We start from the raw sequence: 25,206 nt of genomic DNA on the forward strand, positions 1-25,206 counted from the left end.
GCAGGGAAGGGCAGGCACCTCTGGCCCCAGGCCCCAGGGAGACAGCCCCCCTCCTCTCTGGGGTAGGGGCAGTTGCCCCCCCTGCCCTCCCCTCATGGCCCTGGAGACAGTGTCAGATTTTTCTGCCTCATTCCAGAGAACGGGTGAGAGGAAGGAAAACTAACCCCAGGGTCTTCCCAGTGGAGGTTCGAGGCTTCCAGCCCCTGCCCCTGGGTCCTCCGGCAGAGACACCTCCTCACCTCCCCCCCAGGCTTCGAGGCTGCATTTTGGGCCGGCCTTCCTCTGGGGACATGGGTTAGAGGAGACAACCCCTTCTGTGGGGATGAGGGTGGCTGGTTTCTCTCAGGGGCTGCCATCCTGGGCAGAGGCTGCTGGTTGTGCGAGTCTCACGCCACGGGTGGGGCCCCAGGCAGGACCCGCTGGGCTCCCGGCCTCTGAGTCCGGTTCTCTTCCAGCCACGGCCTTTGTCCTCCAGTTGAGTTGGTGCAGACAGTTTTTGCTGGTCTCATGGACGTCCGCCGCCGCGGAAACGGTGTGACATCAGAGGCTGCCACTCCTGTGTAGAAGTTTCTGGAATGCCTCTCCCCGCCATACATACCTGTGGTTGCCGGGGACCTCGCGGCCATGTTTTGCCCACCCTCCAGATCACAGCCCCCAATCCTTAGTCCACGATGCCATTTAGAGTGCGTTTTTCCTACTGAATAGCATGAAATTGCATCCTTTCACGTTAATTAAGCCACTCTGCCGCACTGTGGGCCGCTGAAAGGATGTTGGAAATGTCAGCGCACAGTAGCCACTTGTGTTTTCTGGCACTTCCTGAATAAAAGCGGCTCCCCCCATAAAGGCCTCTGCAATCGGCTGAGTGGCCCTGGGCAGCCTGCCTCGCTGGCCCCTGCTTGGTCAGGGTCACCGGGACCCAGCCAGGCAGGATCCGCCTGTGTGTGGCAGCCGGGCCGCAGTGGCCTGGTTTCTGTGCCTGTGGTGGTCTCAGTCAGCGGGTTTGCCCCGGAGCAGGGCGTGGGCAGCATCCTGAGGTCAGAGCTTCAGAAAATGACTCCCTTCACAGGGTTCGGTGAAGCTGGTTTCAGAAGAGGCTTCTTGTTTTAAAGACCCAGTGTTAAGGTCTCCTAAGAGTCCACCGGGTGCGGCTCACTATGTATTGGGAGTCACCCCCAGCACCCTGGGAGAGAGCAGGTGTGAAGGATGTCGCAGGACGTGGACAGCAGGTCTCGGTAGAAGAAGATTCGGAGGTCTGAACAGGCCTCGGTACCGCAGGGCCACTGTGCGCCCTGCCCCTTCAGGGAGCAGCAACCCCTCGTGTCCACAGGGGCGAGAGCCACCCTCTGCCGCCCCGACACTCTGCTCTGGGTCGCGCCCAGCAGCTCATGGCACGGCCTCTGGTCAGGCTCCATGGGGCAACCACACGCCTGTCCCTGCAAAGAGCCTGCATTGGCTCCAGTCTCCCCAGGGGAGTGGCTGAGCTGCTGGGCATGGCATTCAAGGCCCCTGGTGACCTGGCCTCTGCCCCTCCACGCCTCCTTTGCCACGTACCTTTTGGAGCTCCAGTCCCTGCTGCTGGCGCCCCACCCCTCCCACCACCTGCCTGTCCTGCCTTCTATTGATAATTATCTATTATTAATTGATAATTATCTATTGATAATTCCCGTGCACTTTCTTGATTGCCCGCTTGGAACATTCCAGTCCAACTTTCAAGGTCCAGCTCAGATACCACGTCCTCCAGGGAGCCTTCCTGCTCCCCAGCTCTATGCAGAGCTCCCTCTCTGCCTCCTTTTATGCCTATTTTTTAATTACAAAATGTGCAAAGGGCACCATAATATGCCTCCACGTGTCCTCCACCCAAGTGAATAAACATGGACGTTTGGCAGTTTACATCTAATGACTTCGTTAAGGGGCTGAAACATTACAGAGACAATAGGCGCCCATCACGTGCCCTCTCTCCCCCGGCCCTGGCTGTGCTCCCACTGTACAAGCAAGCCGCACGCGGTCCCGAGGTGCCGACTTTATGTGAACGGTGCCAGGCTGCGCGTGACGTGGCCACTTGTGGTGTTCACCTGGAGATGCGTCCTCAGATGACACCTGCAGGTCTGGTTTGCTCACTCTGGCTGCTGGGAGGTTTTCCGTCCATTCTGGTTGATCTGTTCCCCTGGCCAGGGACAGTCGCTCTCCTCCCCACTTTCCCGGCCGCCCCTGTCCTGTGCCCGTGCTGTGCGTCGCCCCTGGGCGTGTGCTCAGGGGACCGTGGGCCTGCAGGCTTGGGTGGTCTCTTGTCACTTGACCCGGTTGCCCTCCCGCCAGCGCCATAGACTCCTCATGGCTCCATCGGTCCCGTGCGCGGGCTGCCTCACTGCAGCGTGGGTTGCTGACGTACACGTGCGCAAAGGCGCACAGCACGAGGGGCGGTGGAGCCACTGAACCACTCACGCACCATTGGCACGGGCTGGTCCTCAAGCACCTGTGCCAGGTGCCTCCTGCCTCCCCTCTGTCCCTGTGACAGGGAGAGCCGTTCCTGCTCCCTGCGCTGGAGGAGGAGGACAGCGATGCTTGGCATGACCGGAGCCGGCCGGGGAGTGAGATTCAAGTGCAGGTCACTTGGCTTCCCTCCAGCGTGTCGAGCCTGGTCATAAACACACATGGCCAGGCGGGGGCACGGGGCAGACAGCTGCCACGTGGGAGCAGGCGGGACTTTCCCCGGGTTTTCACACAAACTCTCGGTGGCTCCTGATCGTCCCTCATGGATGGGCGTGGGGTTGGTGGAGGCGTGATGTCGAGCGAGCGGGGGCAGGGCCCAGCGACAAGCTCGCACCGGCACCAGCACGTGGAGCTGCCTGCTTCGCTCCAGACAGTGATCAAGGAGGCAGTTGGGTTCATCTGTGAATAATAAACTGGTTTCACATGGCAGTAAAAATGGCGCTTATGTTGCATTAATATTTATTAGCAGTTATTGACACCGGAACTGACTCGTTATCTTTGCCACACATCACAGCAGTTCTATAAAGATGCAAGGAAAACTGCGACTCAAGAAGCAGTTAAATCGCCGCGCTCCGCGGCTGTGCGCGCAGTGGCTCAGCCGGAAGAACTTCCGCTGGGCCGCGTGGAGGGGAGGGAGCAGGGCCGCCTTCCCCAGGACATCCCACTTCCCTCACCCAGCCAGGCATGGCCCACTCCTCACATGTCCAGAGCCCTGTGGGCAAAGGCTCCGAGTCCAAACGCATCCGCAGCCCCAGCAGTGGGGCCTCAGTGGTCCTCTCTGGCTCCAGGGCCTCGGCAGGAAAGCCTCTGCCCCGCCGGCCACCCCAGCATGCTGGGTGAACGCACCCAAGAGCCTTGTCCGTCCTTGTTCAGTGAGCTCTCGACAGGAGACAGGGCCCCATGAGGAAGCTGTGACCTTCTGTGGACAGTTGTCCTGGTCTCTTCAAAAAGGCCATTGCCTGGGGAGAAGGGGTGGCGTGGGGCCGTCGTAAAGGAAAAGAAGCAGAAGAGACCCGTGCACAGTGCCCGTCCTGGACGGGGTCCTGGCTTCAAAACAGCCGGACGGGCGGGGAGTTAGGCAGCGACCCGGTGTTCGGGGCAGTCTCGGTGGTGGGTGTTGAAGGGGGGGTACCGTGGAGCCTGGAACCTGCCTTGAAAGGGCTTCGCCGTGTGTGTTCTGGATTCCTGTCTGCGTATCTGCGTCGAGATCCTCCCGGCGTGGGTGCGGGTGAGGAGGAAAGGCAGCCGTCCCGAGCGTGTCCGTGGGGAGGCTGCAGACCCCATGCTGCGGCCACCGTGCAGGGTGCCAATGCCAAGGGGGCCACGCTGCTGCCTGGCCAGGTTCTGAGCAGCCGGTGCCCCAAAGGGGGAGCAGGGGCTTCATCATGACCCCGCGGCTGGCGCTGCACCCGCCAGATGGGGTCCTCAGGGTGCCCTTGGCGCTCCGTGAGCATCCCTCGTGAGTCCTCACTCTCTGAGAGGGGACAAAACGCTCCCGTGTCTTAAGGAGGAAACTGAGCCCCAGTCACATGGCAGCCCTGGGTGTAGGAGGGCTGGCACCCTTCCCAGGAGGCCTTCAGGGACCTCACCTGACGGAGGTGGCGCCCAGGGCCGGTTGGGGTGTCCTGCGGGAGCTGGCCCTGCACGGCCTCCAAGCCACCCCACGCAGCCTGTTGGCGGACCGTGAACTCTTGAATCCAAGTCATCCGAACCTCGGACAGTCATTTCCCTTCTCAGTGGCCTTCTTGTCACGATGTGTCTGCTGACCACTGGAACCCCACGCAGAGTTGAGCCCCTGTGACGGGCCAGCCTGGGAAGATGTCCCGCATGTCCCACATGCTCCTCATGCCCTGCACCCGTAGCACACCCTGCTCTCGGGGTCCGGACTGGGTCCTTCCCTCTCCCGGGCACGTTCTTTCTCTTCATGCGGCTGTGCTATCCTAGCCAGCAAAGCCGAAAGAGACCCTAGGTTTTGGCCTGTGCGTGTGGCCTTAGGAACCTGCCTTCCACTTGCGGGCCTCAGTTTCTCCATCTGTAAACCAAGGGGGAGGACTGCGTGGCTGCCAGGCCTAGGCAGGTGGAGTCACATGCTGCCCTTCACGTTATTTGCTTTCTCTAAAGAGGAAACGGCTCCTTTTGCAAGTCGACTAAGCCACGGTGTTAGAAGTCACCAGCTCCTGGGTTCTGAGATTTTAAGATATAAAACTTCTCACTGGACCCACAGCCATGCCCCTCCCGGTTCTGGGTTCTGGGAGTCTGCCCCTCCTTCCACCCAGTGCTCAGGGGGCCTCCTGCCCACCCCAGCACTGCGCTGGCCCCTGGGTGCCTGCTGCCTTCCAGCCCCGTGTGCCTTGCAGATGAGGAAACAGTTGTGTCAGAGCCGGAATCTGAGCCCGCCTGCCCCGCCACGGCTCCCGATCGAGCCCTCAGAGCCCACAGCAACGTTTATTAAAGACAGATTTTCCCAAAGCCACATGTGGCTTCTGCCCTGGCTTGCAGGGTCTGCAGGACAGCTCTCTCCTCCCACCTGCCTCGGCCTGTCTGAGCCTCCCCAGGTTACCTGGTGGCCCGGGACGCAGCTGATGCAGGAAGAATTCGAAGTTATGTTTGACTTTTATGGCCCTTTTTTTCCCTATTAAAATGCTCAGAGCTGTAAATGCAGTCTTACAGAGCTCGTTTATCTTGACAAAAGCGTGGCTATAAACTACCTGGTGCTTGAGCAATAGCCTCGGAGATGATTGTTTCTGCTGTATGGCTACATTCCAGCGCGGAGCGGAAAGGTTAGCCCCGGCCGGATGACACGTCTTTTCGGCTTGCTAATGAGCGACACGAGGAAGCGGAAGCACACGCTCCGGGGCAGGCCTTGGGGCGAAGAGAGACAAATGGGGATCGGAGAAGCTAGCGTGGCGTCGGCACAGTGGACAGTGGGTGGAAGGTGGCTTTGGTGTTCTGGAGGGATCCCTGCTCAGCACCGTTGTATCAAACTCCTCCCCAGCACACGGGGACTTTGGGCTCTGACTGCGAGTTGTCTCGTCTTTGATGTTGGGGCTGTGGGCTCAGGGCGCAGAGCCCGTTCCTCCTGCCAGCCTGGCTCAGGGAGACCCCGTGCTTGAGGGCACCCAAGTCCCAGGCAGCGGTACACACGCCAGCTTTAGGGTTGGGATGGAATTGGAAGCACACGGCCGGGCGTGGTTCTTCTGAGAGCTCCCGTGGGAGCCGTTGTTCTGAGACGGTATTTCTGCAGCGGGTCGTGTTTCTCTCGTGGTAGCTGAGTCGTGAGCACAAGGTGGGGCAGAGCCCTCCCTGCCTCTCTCCCCAGCCTGCTCTCGGCTGTGTCTCCGGCAGCCTCTGTCCTCTTCTCTGCTCCTTTCCCTCCCTGAGTGCAAATTCCTGAAGTGGATGGACAGGGCTCGCCAGTGTCCCAAGTCAAGAGGGAGATGACCAGAGACGAAGGCTGGGAACCAGGGGCGCAGAGCGGAAGGAGTTCCCAGAGGAGAATGCGTGTGGAAACAGAGACGTGCGCGCCAAGTGGACACACCCCAGAGAAACCAAGTCCACGGTAGCGCCAGACAGATGCACAGCGACCCTCGACCCAGCCGGGACCACCCACAGGAGCAGGTTGACGCACAGGAGACATGTGGACTCGGAAAACACGCAGACCGCACGTGCCCGCCGTGTCTGGAAGGGCCACCCAGGCCTCTCAGGCTGCGCCACGTCCAGGGGCCTGTTTGGGGCATCTTAACCCGAAGGGAAGCTCCAGGGAAGCAGGGTCGTGCCGTTCTCTGGCTCCTATGGGATTTGCTCGCTGGCCCCACCTGTGCAGGCCGCCCTGCTCCCGGGGGGCCCCATAGCCCCGCTCTCAGGCACTCACTGTTGGGGATCCCGCTGCAGGAAACGTCTGAGCAAAGTGCCCGCGTGGGCCTTCCTGGCAGAACCTGCGGGAAGCAGGCCGGCTTCCTCTCGGCCTGTGGTCCCCAGGTTGGTAGAATCACCTGGAACCTCTGTGGTTTGGGCCGGGGCCCAGGGGTCCAACGGTTGACCAGCTGTGTGGAGACATCAGCTGGCAGGCCGGGGAGGGGGGAGGTCAGAGCCTTCTGCACGCACGCTCCGTGGAAGTGGGGGGACACCGTGGGGGCGGAGCCGGCAGTGACGGGGAGGAGCGTGTGCATGTGGGCGAGTAGGCGCTGGGCCGTGCTCCAGGTGGTGCTTCAGTGCTGCCCTGAAAGCCACGCGGGCAAGGAACAGGGAACAGCCTTGCGGATCCAGATGCTGACTCGTAAGGTGCCGGAATCTGTCCTTAATGTCTCTGCCTTGCATGGGAAGCTCTTTCCCGACAAATGTTCAAAGTGAGTTTCCAGTTAAGTACCGATGTTTGGGCTCTGCGCAGAGAGGCAGGCAGCTGGCGGGAAGGACACGAGCCTCTCGGGGTTTGACCACATGGGGCAGCCGGCAGAGCAGGGGCAGGAACCACCCGTCATAGTCAGAAGTGGCTCCATGGCTTGTGGGGCCTGAGACCTCTGCTATGTCATTTGCGGGTGGATGATAGTCATTCTGGGGGTGACAATGCTGGATAAGGGGAGAAGTAGGGAGGGAATTTATTTTGGGCAGCTTTGTTGAGGTATCATTGTTACACAGTAAACCGCACTTAGAGTGTACAATGTAAGATTGATACGTGTGAAACCATCCCCGCGATCGAGATAGTGAACACATCCTTCATCCCAAAAGCGTCCTCGTGCCCTTTTGTGATCCCTTTCTCCCATCCCCCGCCCACCTCCACAAAACCTCGATCTATCTGCCGTCACTTTGGTTTGCATTTTTCAGAATTTTATGTAATGGGCATCGTACAATACGTACCTCTTTCGAATCTGGCTTCTTTCCTTCCGCAGTGTTATTTGTGATTCATCCGTGTTGTGTGTGTCAGTGGTTTGTTCCTTTGTGTTGCTGAGCGGTGGTCTGCACCACAGTTTGTTCATCCACGTGCCTGCTGGTGAACATTTGGGCCGCACCCAGCTGAGGCTGCAACAGACAGAGCTGCTAGAACATTCATTTACAAGAGTCTGAGTGAACATCTGCTTTCATTTCTCTTGAGTAATGCCTGGGAATAAAACATCTGGATCTTCCGGTAAACGTCTTAGTCTGCTTGGGCTGCTACGACAAAAATACCGTGGACTTACGCAACAGAAATGAATTTCTCACGGTCCTGAAGGCTGGGAAGTCCAAGGTCAAGGTGCCGGCTGGTTCAGTGCCTGAGGAGGGCCCTCTGCCTGGTCTGCAGGCGGCTGCCTTCTTGCCGTGTCTGCCCTCGGCAGAGAGGAGGTCGGCGCAGCAAGCTCTCTCGAGTGTTCTTACAAGAGCACTAAATGAGGGCTCCTTCCTCGTGACCTAAGCACCTCCCAAAGGCACCATCTCCAGATACCATCACATCGAGGGTTAGGGTTTCAACATGTGAGTCTGTGGGAGGGGACACAAACATTCGGTCCATAGCAGTAAGTGTGTGCTTAGCTTTGTAAGACGTTGCCAAACTGTCTTCCGAAGTGATTGTACCATTCTACGTCCCCAAGAGCAGCGGATGCGCTTTCTGGTTGCTGTGCGTGCTCGCCAGTGTTTGCTGTGGTCAGTCTTTAACTTTAGCTATCGAAATAGGTAGGTGTGAAGTCATATTGTATTGCGGTTTTAATGTGCATTTCCTTAATAACTAGTTATGTTTAGCATCTTTTTGTTTGCTTATTTGCCTTCAGTGTGTCTTCTTTAGTGAAGTATCTGTTCAAATATTTTGTTCGTTTTTTTAATTGGGTTGTTTTCAGGTTACTGAGTTTCGAGAGGTCTTTCATGTGTTCCGGATACAAGCCTTTCATCAGACGATTTGCCTGCTTTTTTTCCCAATGCGTGGCTAGTTTTTGTATTCTCCTAACACTGTCTATCTTTAGGAGTTTTTTATTTTGTTGAAGCTCAGTTCATTAATTTGTTCTTGTATGGTTTTGCTTTTGGTGTTCTGTCTAAGGCTCTTCACCTGACCTGGAGTGGGCTGTTCACTTTTAAAAAATTATATGGTATGAGGTATGGATCGAAGTTCTTTTTGTTTGTTTTTAGTACATGGGTATCTCCTTGTTCCAACACCATTTATGAAAAGACTACCCTTTTTCCACTAAATTGAGTGCCTTTTCAGCCTTTGCTAAAAATCAGGTGACCATCTATGTGTGAGTCTACTTCGGACTCTCTGTTGTGATCCATTGATCTGTTTGCGCATCTTAACGCCAATACCGCGCTGCGTTGCAACCGTAGCTTCGTGATAGGTCGTAAAGAGTCAAATCGTGTAAGTCCTTCCCTTTGGTGGTTGTTTTTGTTTGTTTCAGAGTTATTTTGGCTATTCTAGGACCCTTATAACTTTCATGTGCATTTTAAAACCATCTTGTCAATTTCTGTTTTTTAAAAAGCATGCTGAGATTTTGATAGATGCTGTATTAGGTCTGTAGATCAATTTGGGGAGAATTGAAATTTTAACAGTATTGAAGCTTCTGATCCATGGTTATGGTATATCTGTTTCTTTACTTCATCTTTTTAAATTTCCCTCAGTAGTATTTAGAAGTTTTCAGTGTACAGGTCTGACACAGCTCTTGTCAGATTTATTCCTGAGTATTTCTTACTTGTATTTTTTGATGCTATTGCAAATGGCATTTTAAATTTTTTCAAATTTCTGAATGTTGGTGGCTAGTGTATAGAAATATGATTGCTTTTTATATATTGTTCTTTTATCCTACAACCTTGCTAAACTTATTTGTTTAGCAAGCTTTTTTTTTTTTTTTTTTTTTGCATCTATTGAGATCAGCGTGTGGTTTTTCTTCTTCCGTGTGTTCTCACGGTGAATGACACTGACTGACTCTCAAACGGCGAGGCAGCCTTGCGTTCCTGGGATACAAATAACTCGTTCATGACATGCTATCCTTTTCCTTATTGTCGGAATTGCTTTGCTAACATTCTGTGAAGAATTTGTGCATCTGGGTTCTACAGAGAACCTCGCTGGTCACCGGCCACTGATGCTTTGGCTGGATCTGAGGGAGGGGCGCCTCTCCTCCCGTCAGGCAGGTCATGGGGTACACATGTGGCCGTGTGGAGCTGCTCCTTCATCGGGGGCTGTGGGCAGTGGTGGTTCCCACAGAAGAAGGCTTAGGCAAGCGGGTACCCCAAAACATAATCTCCTGTGCTCGTGCCTGGAACCCCTGAAGGGAGTCAGCTCCCGTCTCCCCTCCCAAACGCCCACCCTGCTGCTGGCGTGGGGGCTGGGACTCGGGGGACACACCGGGGCACACCCAGCTCACTCCCCTCCACGGGGCCCAATAGAAACACTTGTCAAGGGCCTGAAAAATGTCCCTGCATTTTCACCCTGAATCCCTGCTTTGACGTGGCCCGTTTCTTGGGGCAGAGGAATAAACACAGAGACAAAAAGACATAGACACACGTAAAGACGGTACACGACTGCAGCCACTACAGAAAGACACAGACACCACAAAGACGGTATAAGGCTGCAGCAAAAGCTCTCGCTGTAGTTGCTTTATTTATAACACAGCCTGTTTGGCAACTGTCCCACGGCAATTTCTTTGTTCTCACACTGTCCCAACTCAACATGTCCCTGTCCCTTGTTGTTTCGTCTCCAGCGAGCAGATGTTTGCATCTAAACTCTCTAGCCCCTCCTGTTTGCAGGTTTAGGGCACTCTGGACTTGCGTGCAAGGCCGCAGACACGTTTTTGAGAAAAACAACAAGGAAACATTCCCAGACAAACAGTCTTCTACACTGCTTTCAGACTCTTTCCTGCAAAAATACTCTGTGTTGTGGAAATGACTTTATCCACAACGACGTTCAGTTTCCTGCAGCCTTGCTTAGACTGGGAGAGGGTGGGCTAGAACCCCGGTTTCTGAGAGGAAGAGCTCAGCGGGGGAAATGCTGGTGTGTCTGCCGAACGGAGGACTCCACCGCCGGGAGAGGAGTGATTCATGAAGATTGTAGTGACGTCGGGAAATCTCACGTGTTCTTAAGTGAAAGTAGAAAAAACAGGTCACAAAATTCTGTGTATGAGCCATATAAAAAATTGACTTAAAAAAGGAAGCTAATGTACAATACATTGTGATTGTTTTCTGGGCAATGCTATTCTTTTTTTTTTTTTCCAAAATTTCTCGAATGAATATAGATTACTTTGGTGATTTTTAAAAAATCGTAACTAAGAAAGGGAAGAGTAGAATTTGCTGTCTCCGCTGCAGCCGCCCCTGGCCAGCCACGCTGGGTGGGGCTGTGCGGTCTCAGCGCCGCCCCCTCTGTCTTGCAGGCTTTGGGAACCATCACTGCAGTGCCTGTCACGGGTCCTCAGGTCAGCTCCTTGCAGAGGTTGGCCGGGCAAGGAGCGGCAGTGCTACCTCAGGTAAGCAGCCTTCAGGTGGGCCCTGGGGTGTCCACCTGTCTGTCCCCATGGTCTCTGTCCCCAGCCCCTCCGCACTGAGGTTTGGGGCAGGCGCTGAGCTGGGCGGGACCCGCACGCCCTCCGTCCCTCCCTCAGCAACGCCTTCCCCTCCCACCGCCTCTGTTCGTTCTTCAGTGGAGACATTTGGACCAGATCTGATTTTCCAGTGAGGAATTGTGAAGTCAGTTCAGTGGGTCATGACCAGAATTTTTTTAATGAAATAAACTAGGCTAGACTGAAAGAGAATAGAAATATCTAGATGCATCCATAAGCATTGTTTCTTGAACAGTTTGTTTCTGTACTGGGTCACAGGTAACGTGTTTTTTACTCTGGGTCGCGGTCAAAGAAGTTTGAGAAGCTCTGAGCAAGGTGATTCGTTTTAGGAGCAGCGGCACAGACACTGGGCCAGGTGCCTGGGGCTCTAGACCAGGGTACCCCAACTGGGCACCACACTTGGGACCGGTCACCGCAGAAGGGCTAATGCAGGTGCCTGCCTCATCCATCCGTGGCCTGGTGCAGAGAAAACGCCTGGCGATTATTAACCAGTGCCCTTATTATCACTAGCTAAGCTTTGCTGAGCACCTGCTGTATACACCGTTCCTGGCCAAGGGCTGCCAGCTGCAGAGACAAAGATGGCCTCTGCCTGTCCCGAGGCTTCAGGGCTGGATACAGTCCCCCAGCTCGAGGATAGTGAGAGGCGGCTGCCCTGGGCTCCTCTCTGCGGCAGCTCTCCCCACGTCCCGCCCGTGCCGAATCTTGTCCCTCTGAGGCACAGCGTCTGGAGGGAGGGCGGACAAGGAAACAGATGCTCTGACTCCAGGGTGGTGGGGTGGAGTTAGGAGAATACACAGGGCTGGCGGGAGCCCTGAGGAGGCCCGTTACCCACCTGGGGGCCAAGGAGGGCTTCCTGGAGGAGGTGGTGCTAGAACTGGGCCTCAGGGTGGGAGGGCATTGCAGGCCAAGGTGGAAACAGGCCCCAGGAGAGAGCACTCAGGAGGAGGGCGCAAGGTGAGAAACAGAGGTGGTGGGAAGGCCCAAGTCACAGTGCTGGGAGGGGCAGCCAGAGCAAGCAGGGAGGTGGAAAGGCCATTGGGGGTCTTTGGGGGGCCTCGGAGTCAGGCTCCCCTGCCAGTGGGCAGTAGGGAGCTATGCAAGGCTTCTGAGCAAGGGAGGGCATCAGGGAGGGGCTCTGCACTGCACCCCCAGCCTTCCTCGCACCCTGCTGCCTCCGGGCCTCTGTCTCCGTGTGTCTCCCTTGCTGTCCCCTCCCCACTAGCTTGCTGCTGCTAGCTTGCTGGCCTCCAGGCCGGTCAGCTCAGGCCAAAAGGTGCCCAGTGCTCGCCCGGTGCAGCTACCAGTTGCTGCTGTCACGGGAAGCTCGAGGAAGCAGAACAGGCAGCCTGCGACGGGAGCCGTCCTGATGGTGGCCGCCACAGGCCCAAAGGAAGGAGAGAGGTGGCGGGGAGAGGACCCCAGAGGCCTCCTGGCCGGAGGTTGCATCATCTCTAGGTAGCACAGGCAGAAAGGTCACGAGCCCTGGGATCCATCCCTTTTGGGTTGGAAGCCCACACGTTTGGGCCAAACCCTAAGCCCCTAAGTTTATCTTCAATGTCCAGCATCTGAGATTCGGGCCAGCTCATCCTCACTCAGAGTGCAGTTGCTAGGGTTAGTGGCGGGGGTCAACCAGGATTTGTGGGCAAACCCCAAATGACCAGGGAGGCGGCCGTAGGACACGGAATGGCCATCACCACAGCTGAGGTCCTTGCTGACTGCACAGGCATCCATCTGCCCCATACCGCCCTCTGCAGAGACGGGGAACAGAAGTTCCCCAGCCAGTGACTGTCGCAGCCAGCGGCTGGCAGGGCCCAGGAGGATCCCGTGCGCAGTTTCCCATGCTGGGCATCGGCACTGGCGTGGGGCTGTGAGCCTGGCAGCAGGGAACACGGGCCCTGACCACTGGTGCCCAGGGCAGAGCTGCAGGCTCAGCTGGACCCATGCTGGCCACCTCGCCCAGCCACGGAGAGGCCCCTGATGCCAGGAGCGCAGGGCCCACCATGGCAGGGGATGGGAAGGGCCCAAAATCGGGGGCCAGCTCCACGCCAGGCACCGGAGGAGCTCACAGATAGGAAGCCTACCTGGCCAGAGGGCGGCTGTGCCTCGGTGAGCTGCCTAAGGTCGCAGAGCCCTGCGGGAGCTGCCCTGAGCCCCTCTCTCCACGTGTGTCACTGGAGACGGGGTGGGGGAGGTGGGGACAACAGTGCCAGAGAGGCCCGCAGAGGTCCTGGGCGCAAGCGCCCCTGCCCTAAGTGTAGCATCGGCATCCTCCCGTAAGTCCCTCCCCTCCAAGCCTCAGCTTGCTCCTCTGTGGACGAGGCCAGCATCCCCACCCTCCGCGTGGTCACAGCAGGGCTCAAGTAAGGCGAGAAGGCAGATCACGTCCCTTCTCCAAGCCCCCGTCTCCTGTCTCTAAGGAGGTGATGTTTGCGTGGACCCGCCAGGTGGCGTGGCCTCATTTGGGGGATGAAGTGAGCCTGGTTCAGCGTGCAGGGTCAATGCTGCAGCGGTGACAGCGCCCGCAGGAATGCTGGTGACAGCCCTTGGTCAGGGCACACTGGCACCTCCTGGGCATTTTCTCACTTACTCCCACTCCCAGGTGAGGGAGCTGGGCCTGGGGACATTCAGATGTGTCCCCAAGACCACCCAGGTCCCAGAGGAACCAGGATTGGCCCCAGGCAACATGTCCAGGGCCGTGGCCTGAACCGCTTCGCAGCTGCCTGCAGGACACTCGCACTTCTACGTGGACGCGTTAGAGCGTGACGCACCAGTCACACGTGCACAGCTCAGTGGTTTCCATGGGCACACAGCAGCAACCCCCCAACCCAGAACAGGAAGCCCACCTGTGCAGGGCCCAGGGGCCCCTGTGGGCCCTGCTGGCTCCTCCCGGCCCCTTCTGGCCCCTGCCCAAGGGCAGCGCTTTGCAGACTTCTGGGGCCAGAGGGAGCTTTGCTGCTCAGACCCGATGTGCAAGGAGCCCTGGGCGGGGACTCCCCCCCCACCGCCTCAGGTGCTTCCCTCTGCCGCGCTCCCTCTCTGCTCCCTCTGCCGCAGCCCCCCTGAGCTCTGGGAGCAGAGGGAGGCACTCCCCGAGCGGCTCCTCTAGAGCCCCATGGCCGGTCAGTGCAAGCCCAGGACGAGGTGGCAGAGTCAAGGTCTCACCTGTCCTGAGGCCTTGGGCCCCCCATGCCCTTTCCGATGGCATCTCCTCACCTTGAACGTGGGACGTCTCTGGGCCAGGTCTTGTTGGTCCTGCCTCTGGCCAGAGCTGCCCCTGCCCTGAGCCTGTCATCAGCCGCCCACACATGTCCGTCTCTCTGACCCTGCGCCTGTCCCTCCTCCCAGGTTAGGCCAAAGACTCTGATTCCAGACAGCCTCCCTGTCACCCCGGGCCGAGACCGGCCACCCAAACAGCCCCCAACATTCCAGAAGGCCACCGTGGTCAGCATCAAGAACCCCAGCCCTGCCCTCCCCACCGCCAACAACACCGTCAGCCATGTGCCAGTGCCCGGCAGCCAGCCCCAAGCCCTCGCCGAGCCCGCTGCCCTCGCCTCGCCCCTGAGCAGTGCCGGGGTGGCCTACGCCATCATCTCCACCTCCCCCAGCAATGCCACCGCCATGGCCCCCAGCACCGCCGTGTCCGTGGTCAGCGACAGCATCAAAGTCCAGCCCCTCCTCATCAGTGCCGACAACAAGGTGAGTGCCCCCCGGCAGGCTGCGGACGGGACGTGCCCCGCACGGGAGGCCTCGGAGCCAGTCGTCCAGGAGGGTCCAAATGAACGAGGCCCAGGCAGAATGGTCCAGGGCCAGAGGCGCGAATGGGGTGTGCAGGCGATTAGGGGAGCGTATCAGTGCGTGGTCAGACAGAGCGTATGTGAGTAAAAGGAAATGCGGCTGAATGCATGAATGCTGGGGGCAAAGCAGTGATTGGTCAACGAATGAATTAAGTCATTGGAATAATTAACCAATGAATAAAATGTGTGACCGAGCGAGGGCCTGGAAGAGGGACCAATATTGATCGCCCTCCTCCGCGGGTGGAGTCTGACAGTCAGGGGCGTTTTTTACACCCAGTGCCTGAATGCACAATCTCCCGAGATTTCTTGCCGAGACTTAGTACTAACGCTAAGACCCTCTCCCCGTTCCCCTCTGAGCTCCTCAGTGGTTGCGCTGTTCGAGGCCTTTGGGTCCTCACGGTCATTACCGTTTCCTCTCTTTGGCCTCTTTTCCTCGGTTCCCAGTTTGGGGTCTCCCGGGCCACCCCTCTTGGTCCTGGCTGCTGTGCCTTCCTCTTCCCCAGCCGGGATGTGGGCGCTCGGCTGTCATGTGACCTTACGTTACTGCACACGGCGTGTTTCTGGCATGTTGTGCTCCTGAGCCCGCCCTCCCGCTGCTGGCGTCTTGAAGGATTCCCAAAGGCCGAAGAGTCACCATGGGCCACGCTCAGGTGGCAGGGGGTACCCCAGGGCGGCGCCTGGCCCAGCGGACGTGCTCCGCAGGTGTTTGAGGCGCATGCTGATTTCACCGCGGCACCCAGGGTTGGCATCTTCAACACTTTGCTCACTGAACAGGCGCACACGGATGCCCTGCTGGTCACAGTGGAACCCCTCTGGTTATCATTACGGTTGAATGTTTCCCCCGTGCTTCGTAAGAACTCTGTCTCTTAGGTGTGGCTCGTCTGAGGATTCTCTTTGCCCTTTTTTCTATTGCAGATGTTAATGTTTTTCTTTCCACGAACATAAAAAGCGGCATGTGTTTTCATACAGATGAGTTGGGGTTTTTAAAATGGGATACATAGAAGGAAGAGTTTCCCTTAAGCCAAAAGAAAACTGAAATATGTTTTCTCTTTGTGCTTAAGAGCCTGAAATTCACAAGATAGTAACCATGTGTTTTTAGGGGGGGAAAAAGTTCATATAATGCCTGGTTTGGGCCAGACCCTGGCTGACGGATCCTGGTGAGTTCCTCTTCCCTGAATCCACGAAAAATAATGATTCTTTCCCAGTTCTCTGTCCAAAAAGATAAAACGGAAGAGCAGATGGAGGGGATCTGCTGGCAGAGCCTGGGCTGGACGGGTGGGTTCCAGACTTACTTTCAGTGTCAGACCCTCGGGGCAGGACAAATGGGGCCTGGAGCCCACCTGCCCTTCCCTACCCCACAGGCGCGGAGGGGTCCCTCTCGCACAGTGAAAAAAACAGGGCCTGTTCCCACCTGCCTGCCCAGGTCAGGTTTGAGTGTCTCAGGCCCAGTGGCCTCGGGGGTGGGGGCGGCAATGCCACCCCTCTGCCCTGCCGTGCCGCCCTCTTGGCCTCAGCTGACCTGTGTTGAGCTGGGGCGAAGGCGGCCACGCTCTCTGCGGTCCTGCATCTGTGCAGCCTCCAGGACACAGGCGTTGCCAAGGCTTTGCTGTGAGCAGGCTGAGGCTCGGGGCACAGCGACCTCCCGAGGCCACTCAGCCGGAAGCTGTGGGCAGGGCTGGGAGCCAGGCTTTCCTAGTGCCTAGAGCAGGGCGGCTTCTGGTGCGGACCCTCCTTGCGGCGGGAGGGGTGTCGGGAGGAGCAGGTGCTGGCCGCACTGTGGGCGCAGGCCACCCTCCAAGGACGTACCTGGCCCAGGCTCCACAGGCCCTGGCCTGTCCCTGCGGCTGCCACTGTCCCCTTCCCATGACCTCCTGGGCTCCCTCCACCCCTCTCCCACCCCCGTCATTGCCCCCCTCACCCCTCCACGTTTTCCAGGTCATCATCATTCAGCCTCAAGTGCAGACACAGCCCGAGAGTACGGCGGAGTCACGGCCACCCACGGAGGAGCCATCTCAGGGAGCTCAGGCCACCAAAAAGAAGAAGGAAGATCGGCCCCCGACCCAGGAGAACCCCGAGGTAGGGTGGCCCTCGCCGGAGGGCCCAGGCCCTGCTCAGGCCATGGTGGGTCTGGGGCTGCTGGAGAACGTGGCGCTGTGCAGCGTGGGGACAGCCTCGCTGTGGGACGGTCCCCACAGCCGCGGCACAGCCACCCTCTGCAGTCCCTGCCAGGACTCGCCCGGCAGCCAAGTCTTGGCTGGTCTGTCCCAGGGGGGCCAGGTGTGGGCTGGGCGGCAGCGTGAGGCCGTGGTGAGCACGCGTTCTAGAGCCACCTGAGTCCCAGCACCGCCAGTGTCCAGCCCTGTGACCGTGGGCAGATCACTTCTGCTTCCTGTCTGTAAAATGGGAATGGCGAGGCCGCCTTCCTCCCAGGGCTGCCGGAAGGATTCCAGGATTCCACGAGCTCCTCGGGTGGCACCTGGAGGGTACTGTCGGCTACTACTACACACCATCCCGGGGGCCCCAGCTGTGTCCCCTCAGTCCTGAGTTCGGGAGGGGACGGTGCTCCTCTGAGCAACCCATGGCCCTAAAGCGGCCCCTGCCCCTCCTCTCTGCCCATGGCCAATTCTGAGTGCGTGAAGATGGCCAGAGCAGGGCCCTGGGCACATTACAAGTCAGCTGCTGCCTGGGGAGCACGGGAGGTGCAGATGTCTCCTGAAGGTGCCTGGAGAACTTTCTAGAAATTGCACATAACACCACCCCCCTCCAAAGGAGTAGGGACAAATAGGCTTTTATTGACCCATCCAAGCACGTGCAGGCTCGCAGCCACCTGCCCTGGTGGACATGTGAGAGGCAGCAGCTAATTAAAGGCCATTCTGTGTTGGACTCCGGGCTACATCAGGTGTGAGGCTCAAATCCTTAAGCCACCCACGGCCCAGACCAGCCCTGCCTTCTCCGCTCTGGGACTCTCCCCGCCTGGCCCCCTTTGCTCTCCCTCGATCATCCCGTAGGTCCCCTCAGGTGTCCTCCCAGACCTCCCTGCCCCAGCAGGCTGCAGAGGCCCCCTGGGCTCCGCGCTCCCGCCGTCTGTGCGTGCGCCGCTGTGTCAGAGGCCAGTCACCGTCCGTTCGTGTCTCCCTGTATTCGCCAGGCACGACTTGGAGTCTGCTCCCTGCCAGGCTCTGTGCCAACAGCTGTGGATGCCCAGACGGGGCAGATGTGGTCCTCGCCCTAGGGAAACACTTCTGTGGGCAGAGGCTGGCGTGGCTGCAGAGGCCTGTAACTTGTGGTAAAAAATACCAAGTGTCATCAGAGAATTCTAAACTAAGAGCTACAGGAGGCGAGGGGAGAGGGAGAGAGCCGTTTCCCCGGGAAGGCTGAGGACGGCTTTGCAGAGGAGGGCGTGGGCAGCAGAGCCAGAGGGGCAGGTAGGATGTCAACGGAGGGCGAGTGGCAGGAGGGACGGCGCGTCGGCTGGAGCGCACGGCACGGGCAATAGCTTGGCAGTGAGAAGGACGGCATAGAAAGGTCCGCTGTCCTGTCGGGCCGCAGGTGGCATACGCGCCCGAGAACGTCCAGACGTGCGGCTAAGACAGATGTCAGGACCTGGTCCTGGAAGACCTGAATGCAGGCTGCTGAGGTAGCGCTGTACTCCTTAGGTGCTAGGGAGCCGTGGAATACCTTTGAGCAGGAGAGTGGCTTGATTTATTGTCATTGGACACATCCAAAAGCCAGTAAAGTCAAAGAGCCGCTAACCGAGGCTGCTTTGTCACCCACGTCTCCTCTGTGGGCCCAGGCCCAGCGGTCTGAAGAGACAGTCCGTTACACTCTGGCAAAGTCTGAGCGCCTGCTGTGTGCCCTGCGCGGCCCTGGGCCGGCTCCCAGCCCACGGCTCCCGTGAGCACCCTCTGTCCTCCCCTGGGGTTTAGCTGCACCCTTAGCGTTTGGGGAGGTTTTCTGGGTGGATTCTCTTTGTTCTCTCAAAGTATATCTGAGTCAATCATTGTGCATTTATACAATTAGTATAATTACCTCTAACTACATAATTAGTGTAAATATGTGCAATGACTGAAATAGAATTTGCAATTACAACACATCCTCGTGTAAAAATCCCAAAAAAGAGGACCAAGAAGAGCCGTGCTGCACAGACCTGCCGGACTTTGAGCCTGTCGGCGACGCATTCGTGTTACGAGCACTTGAGCTAGAGCAGCGGCCGCCAGGGGCCCAGGGTCTGTGGGAGGGGCGTGGATTCGGGAAGGTGCGTGAATTGGCATCTGTCAGGCTCGGCCACAGCGCTGGCTCCCAGGGCCATGGCGCGTCCCCCCTGCCTGTGCAGGGCGTATGGGGGAGGCCAGCCCGGTGGCTGCCTGGAGCAGTGCTGGACAGCACAGGAGGTACGGTAGAAGGGGACGTCACATGTACCAGCGCCCCAGAGTGACGTGTGGATGTCATGGAAGGCACATGTGAGGAACACAGACATGATAGTGGCCACCTAGGAGAGCGTGTGCTGCTGGCCAGGGCACTCACAGGAGCAGCCTCTGCACCAGGGGCTGTTGTCAGCCCATTGTACAGATGGGGACACTGAGGCCCGGTCACAGTGACCATCAGAGCTGGAGCCGCACCCAGGCCATCTGGCCTTGGGACCTGGGGTCTGTGCCGCGCTGCCTTTGGTCAGGCTGACGGGGGGTCAGGTTTGGGGCCAGAGCTGAACTGCTCAGGACAGTCACAGAGAGCCTCGTCCTTCCCTGATTGTCCCACTCCAAGTTCCCAGCTTTCCCGCGAAATGAAGATTATGGTTGTAAAAGGGTCCCCGTTACTGACCTTCCCAGGGGATGCAAGGCTGGCCTGAGCTCCTATCAGGGCCCCTACACTTCTAAGAGATTCCAGCAGGTCTGTGGATCATGGAGCCGTGTTACTGGCCCTGCATCCCTCTTCGCTTTGGCTGCTAGGGAGCTTTTGTCTGTGACTCACTTCTAACAATTGTATAGGGCTGTGACGTAGCTTCATCTTATTTTCCTGTTTATTGTCCTTTCTCCCGTCTTCCTTGTTTGTTTTATGTTTGAGCGTGTTGTGTATATACACTACAGCTCCTGTTCCCAGAATGGATATTGGTAATGAATGCTAATCGCTCAGGTGCGTTCCACTCTTCCCATGGCCAAGGTCACAACCTCCTTGAAGGACCCATTCTGTCTTCCTTTTGCGTGTGGCTGAGACTGTGCTGCTCATTCCTGAAGGACACCTGCTCGTCTGCTCATCTGGGTCACAGCCAGGGAAGCCAGAGTCGCCCGTGTCCCTAAGCCCCGGGCCCTGGCGTGCTCCTACACACCACTGTGCACCAGGCATTGCAGGACGCCTGGCGCACGGCTCACCTGGTAAACCCACACAGCCACTGCGGAGGTGGAATTATGTCCCCCATGGGGTGTGCAGACCCCAGGCCCAGAGCAGCCGGGTGACTCACTGAGGGTCACAGCAGGAACTGGCAGCTGAGCCCAGCGGGGCCTCGGCCTTTCTGCTGCCCCACAGGTGCCTCCTGATTCCAGCGATGACAGAAAATGACAACTATAGCAATAGACAGAAAACGAGGAGCAAAGAAAGCAGCTGGGGGAGGCGGAGCCTGGGGCGGACCCTGCGGGGGACAGGGGTTCTGGGGTCTCCTTGGTGCGGGCATCTCTAGCAGGGAGAGTGGAACGGCGGCGTGGGCCGCGTCTCCTCAGGGGACGACTCACGTCTGTGGCGCTCTATAGCACGGGGCGCGCATTCACAGGCAGGGGCCATCCGGACGCGGGGCAGCCCCGTGAGGTAAGCAGGCAGCTGACGCTCAGGGACACGAGGCAGCAGCGTCCCTGCCAGGCCCCCACCCGAGCTCCGTAGCCGACTGCGGGCGACCGTTGAGGCAGCGGAGCAGGAGCCACGGGGGCCACTTGACGGATGAGGAAACAGGCCCAGAGGCAGACGCGTGCAGGGTCACAGGACTACGCGAGGAGCCCAGACGGAGCCGGGCCCCTGGCTCCGGACCCGGGGCTCTCTCTGCTCCTCCCTGTCCCCAGGCCCATGGCCTTCTTTAGGACAGAGCTGCAGCCTTTCTGTGGCCACCCATCGTCCTGGCCTCGGGAGGCACCTGACCACATCTGGCATCTCACTGCCCTTTGAGGGGCAGTTGGGGCGGGTCCCAGCCTCACACGAGCCCCAGCGGTGGCCCGGCCCAGCGCCTTCCTGGGGAGGCCCTGCCTACACCCGCACTTCCTCCCCCCACGCCCCGCCCGGCCCGGCCCGGCCCCCTGCCCGACTGCCCTGGGCTCCACCTGGCCTCCCCGCCTGCTCGGCCTGCATCAGGGTCACATCCTCCTGCGTCGAGAATGATCTTGCTCAAATTCAGAAATAACCAAGTCGTTTCTCTTTTTGAAATCCATCAAAGCACACACACCAGGATGATTCTGAGTTCCCACCTGAGTGCACCCCTCTGCTCCAGACCCACAGCAACCACCCTAAAACGTGGACAGAGACAGTGACAATGCAGCGGTGCGTTGCTGTGTCCCAAAACACTGCAGTGAGCGGGACCAGTGCCCAGGCTCTTGGGCTCCCGGCTCAGAACCGGGTGGGGATGAGCCGGAGGAAGGACAGCTCTCGCAGAGTAGCGGGTCCCAGGAGTTCTCTGGGCGAGAGAGGGGTAGAACTGGCGCCTCTGCTCGTCTGTGAGCCACGCTGTGCCCTGGGCCGCAGCAGTACCCGGGAGGGGCCAGTACCAAGGCAGCTGCGGTCTTGCTGCAAGGGAAGGGAGAGAAAAATGAAAAAGAAGTTGTGTCCAGATGAGTCTAGACAAAATCGGAAACACATGAGATCTAGCGCCAGAGATGGCAATCAGTAAATCAATGTTTGGACCATGGATTTATTCAGGATGAACTTAATTTTGTGAAATACTCTAGCAGCAGCTTTTAAATAAGTGTGTTTAGAATGCTCAAAAAAGTAAAAAAAAAAAAAATAATATCTAGAAATAAATAAGGAATAATGAAGCAAAATTGAAATAGAACAAGATTAAGTGAATATAAAAATTTGAAAATCTGATCATGAGAAACATGGTGATTGGATAAAATTTTAAAATTGACTAAACGGCACGCACAGAGAGGTAATTAGTGCTTGGAATAGGGCGCCGTGGACGTGGCTCAGAGGTGCAAACGTGAAGGAAGAATCACGTAGGAGCAAGTAAGGACGGAAGGAAAGTGAGGAGACTTCCACTTTTGTCCCGTGGGGCTTTCGGCAGAAGAGAGAGGGTGAGGGGAAGCGTGGAAAAGCAGTGCTGGAAGAATGTTCCAGAATTGAAGAGCATCAGTTTCAGTTCTCAGAGCAAAATAGACTCCATCTGTCAGGCAGGATTAACAGACTAAATCTAGGAGGCTAGAAACCTATGTCACAAAGGCAAGGAGAAAAATCCTGAAACACTACCTGGGCAAACACAGGGATCACCCACGGGGGCGACGTGTGCTGTGGGCGCCTCGCAGCCGCGGCAGCCAGAGAGGATGGGAGCAAACACCTGCTGTCGCCCCAGCGAGCTGCTTTTCAAGAGCAAGGGCAAAATAAAGACATTTTACGCATAGAAAGACTGGGCGTTTCATCACCCACAGACCATCCTTACCAGGACTGTGCTTTAGCAAGAAGACAAGAGTGAGGCCAGGACAGGCAGTTGGGTTTAAGAAAGAACAGTGAGTGCAGAAACTGTTACATGACGGGTGAATTTATTTGAGTACAGACTGCAAAAAATACTCAGGTTTGTTTTCAAAATAGATAAAAGGAAAATTCTAGGCAACAATAACAAACTGGTTGGAGGGGATGTTTTAGGGGGAGTTAGACCATGCCGAGACCGTGAGTGTGATGTCAGAGAAAGGCGGAAAGATTAAATGACCTTAGACTTCGTTATAAAAACGTGTGGTTAAGAACATAGGCTCAGAACATTTAGCCTAATCAGGAAAAAGAATAAAATGCCACCTGTAATTTCTAAATCAGCAGAGGAAAAGAGGGAATGTGGGGCTTTTTTTTCCAAGAAGACAGGAAATGAGGAAAAAAGAGAAAAAAGACAAGAAACCGAAAATAGAAAATGACATGGAGGAATAAGTCCAAATATCTCTAACCATAATAAATGCAAATGCAGTAAGTTTCTGCTCTGAAACAGGGAAATGAAAACAGACTTAGAAACAGCAAAATCCAGTTGTATGTTGCTTTTGTAAGAGACACACCTAAATTGAAAGCCCGCAGAAAGGTTGAGAGGAGAGGAGTGGAAAAGTCATATTAATGTAAATACAAAAGGAACATCCGTCAAGGTAATTCAACAGTCACAAACGTATGTGCCCCGTAACGACATAGCTTTGAGAGGTGTACATAGCAGAATTGTAAGGCAAATTTGACAGATCCTCAAAACACAGAGTTTTGAACACAACGTGTTGGAAAGGAACTACTCGATCACGCAGGCAAAAAGCCCTGGCTGAGCTTGCAGCGTGAACGGGGCAGCGCGTAAGAATGAAACTCCCTGCACCCCGCAGACTGATGCTGAGCCTCCTGTTCCCAGATTGGATATTGGTAATGAATGCTAATCGCTCAGGTGCGTTCCACTCTTCCCATGGCCAAGGTCACAACCTCCTTGAAGGACCCATTCTGTCTTCCTTTTGCGTGTGGCTGAGACTGTGCTGCTTATTCCTAAAGGACACCTGCTTGTCTGCTCATCTGGGTCACAGCCAGGGAAGCCAGAGTCGCCCGTGTCCCTAAGCCCTGGGCCCTGGCGTGCTCCTACACAGCACTGTGCGCCAGGCATTGCAGGACGCCTGGCGCACGGCTCACCTGGTAAACCCACACAGCCACCGCGGTGGTGGGATTGTGTCCCCCGTGGGGTGTGCAGACCCCAGGCCCAGAGCAGCCGGGTGACTCACTGAGGGTCACAGCAGGAACTGGCAGCTGAGCCCAGCGGGGCCTAGGCCTTTCTGCTGCCCCACAGGTGCCTCCTGATTCCAGCAATGACAAAAAATGACAACTATAGCAATAGACAGAAAACGAGGAGCAAAGAAAGCAGCTGGGGGAGGCAGAGCCTGGGGCGGACCCTGCGGGGGACAGGGGTTCTGGGGTCTCCTTGGCGCGGGCGTCTCTAGCAGGGAGAGTGGAACGGCGGTGTGGGCCGCGTCTCCTCAGGGGACGACTCACGTCTGTGGCGCTTTGCAGCACGGGGCGCGCATTCACAAGCAGGGGCCATCCGGGCGTGGGGCAGCCCCGCGAGGTAAGCAGGCAGCTGACGCTCAGGGACACGAGGCAGCAGCGTCCCTGCCAGGCCCCCACGTTGCCGCCGAGCTCCGTAGCCGACTGCGGGCGACTGTTGAGGCAGCGGAGCAGGAGCCACGGGGGCCGCTTGACGGATGAGGAAACAGGCCCAGAGGCAGACGCGTGCAGGGTCACGGGACTACGCGCGGAGCCCAGACGGAGCCGGGCCCCTGGCTCCTGGCCCGGGGCTCTCTCTGCTCCTCCCTGTCCCCAGGCCCATGGCCTTCTTTAGGACAGAGCTGCAGCCTTTCTGTGGCCATCGTCCCGGCCTCGGGCAGCACCTGACCACGTCTGGCATCTCATTGCCCTTTGAGGGGCAGTTGGGGCGGGTCCCAGCCCCACATGAGCCCCAGCAGTGGCTCGGCCCAGCGCCTCCCTGGGGAGGCCCTGCCTGCACGCGCACTTCCTCCCCCCACGCCCCGCCCGGCCCGGCCCTGCCCGGCCCGGCCCCCTGCCCGACTGCCCTGGGCTCCACCTGGCCTCCCCGCCTGCTCTGCCTGCATTAGGGACGTCACATCCTCCTGCGTTGAGAATGATCTTGCTCAAATTCAGAAATAACCAAGTCGTTTCTCTTTTTGAAATCCATCAAAGCACACACCAGGATGATTCTGAGTTCCCACCTGAGCGCACCCCTCTGCTCCAGACCCCCAGCAACCACCCTAAAACGTGGACAGAGACAATGACAATGCAGCGGTGCTTTGCTATGTCCCAAAACACTGCAGTGAGCAGGACCAGTGCCCAGGCTCTTGGGCTCCCGGCTCAGGACCGGGTGGGGGTGAGCCGGAGGGAGGACAGCTCTGGCAGAGTAGCGGGTCCCAGGAGTTCTCTGGGCGAGAGAGGGGTAGAACCGGTGCCTCTGCTCGTCTGTGAGCCACGCTGTGCCCTGGTCCGCAGCTGTACCCGGGAGGGGACAGCACCAAGGCAGCTGCAGTCTTGCTGCAAGGGAAGGGAGAGAACAACGAAAAAGAAGTTGTGTCCAGATGAGTCTAGACAGAATCAGAAACACATGAGATCTAGCGCCAGAGATGGCAATCAGTAAATCAACGTTTGGAGCATGGATTTATTCAGGACGAACTTAATTTTGTGAAATACTCTAGCAGCAGCTTTTAAATAAGTGTGTTTAG

The 25,206-nt window shown here is 57.4% G+C and overlaps 1 protein-coding gene across 1 annotated transcript in view; it reads left to right on the forward strand.

Moving 5' to 3' along the window:
* The first annotated feature begins 3,017 nt into the window (after positions 1 to 3,017).
* PHF21B (PHD finger protein 21B) overlaps positions 3,018 to 25,206 on the forward strand; it is a 41,089-nt gene continuing 18,900 nt past the window's right edge. The window contains exons 1-4 of the mRNA XM_012659782.1: positions 3,018 to 3,070; positions 10,787 to 10,901; positions 14,340 to 14,690; positions 16,724 to 16,864. Coding sequence (XP_012515236.1) covers positions 3,018 to 3,070; positions 10,787 to 10,901; positions 14,340 to 14,690; positions 16,724 to 16,864 — 660 coding nt within the window. The remainder of the gene's footprint in view (positions 3,071 to 10,786; positions 10,902 to 14,339; positions 14,691 to 16,723; positions 16,865 to 25,206) is intronic.

Source organism: Propithecus coquereli, unplaced genomic scaffold (genome assembly GCF_000956105.1).
Source record: "Propithecus coquereli isolate 6110/MARCELLA unplaced genomic scaffold, Pcoq_1.0 Scaffold633, whole genome shotgun sequence".
NCBI lineage: Eukaryota > Metazoa > Chordata > Mammalia > Primates > Indriidae > Propithecus > Propithecus coquereli.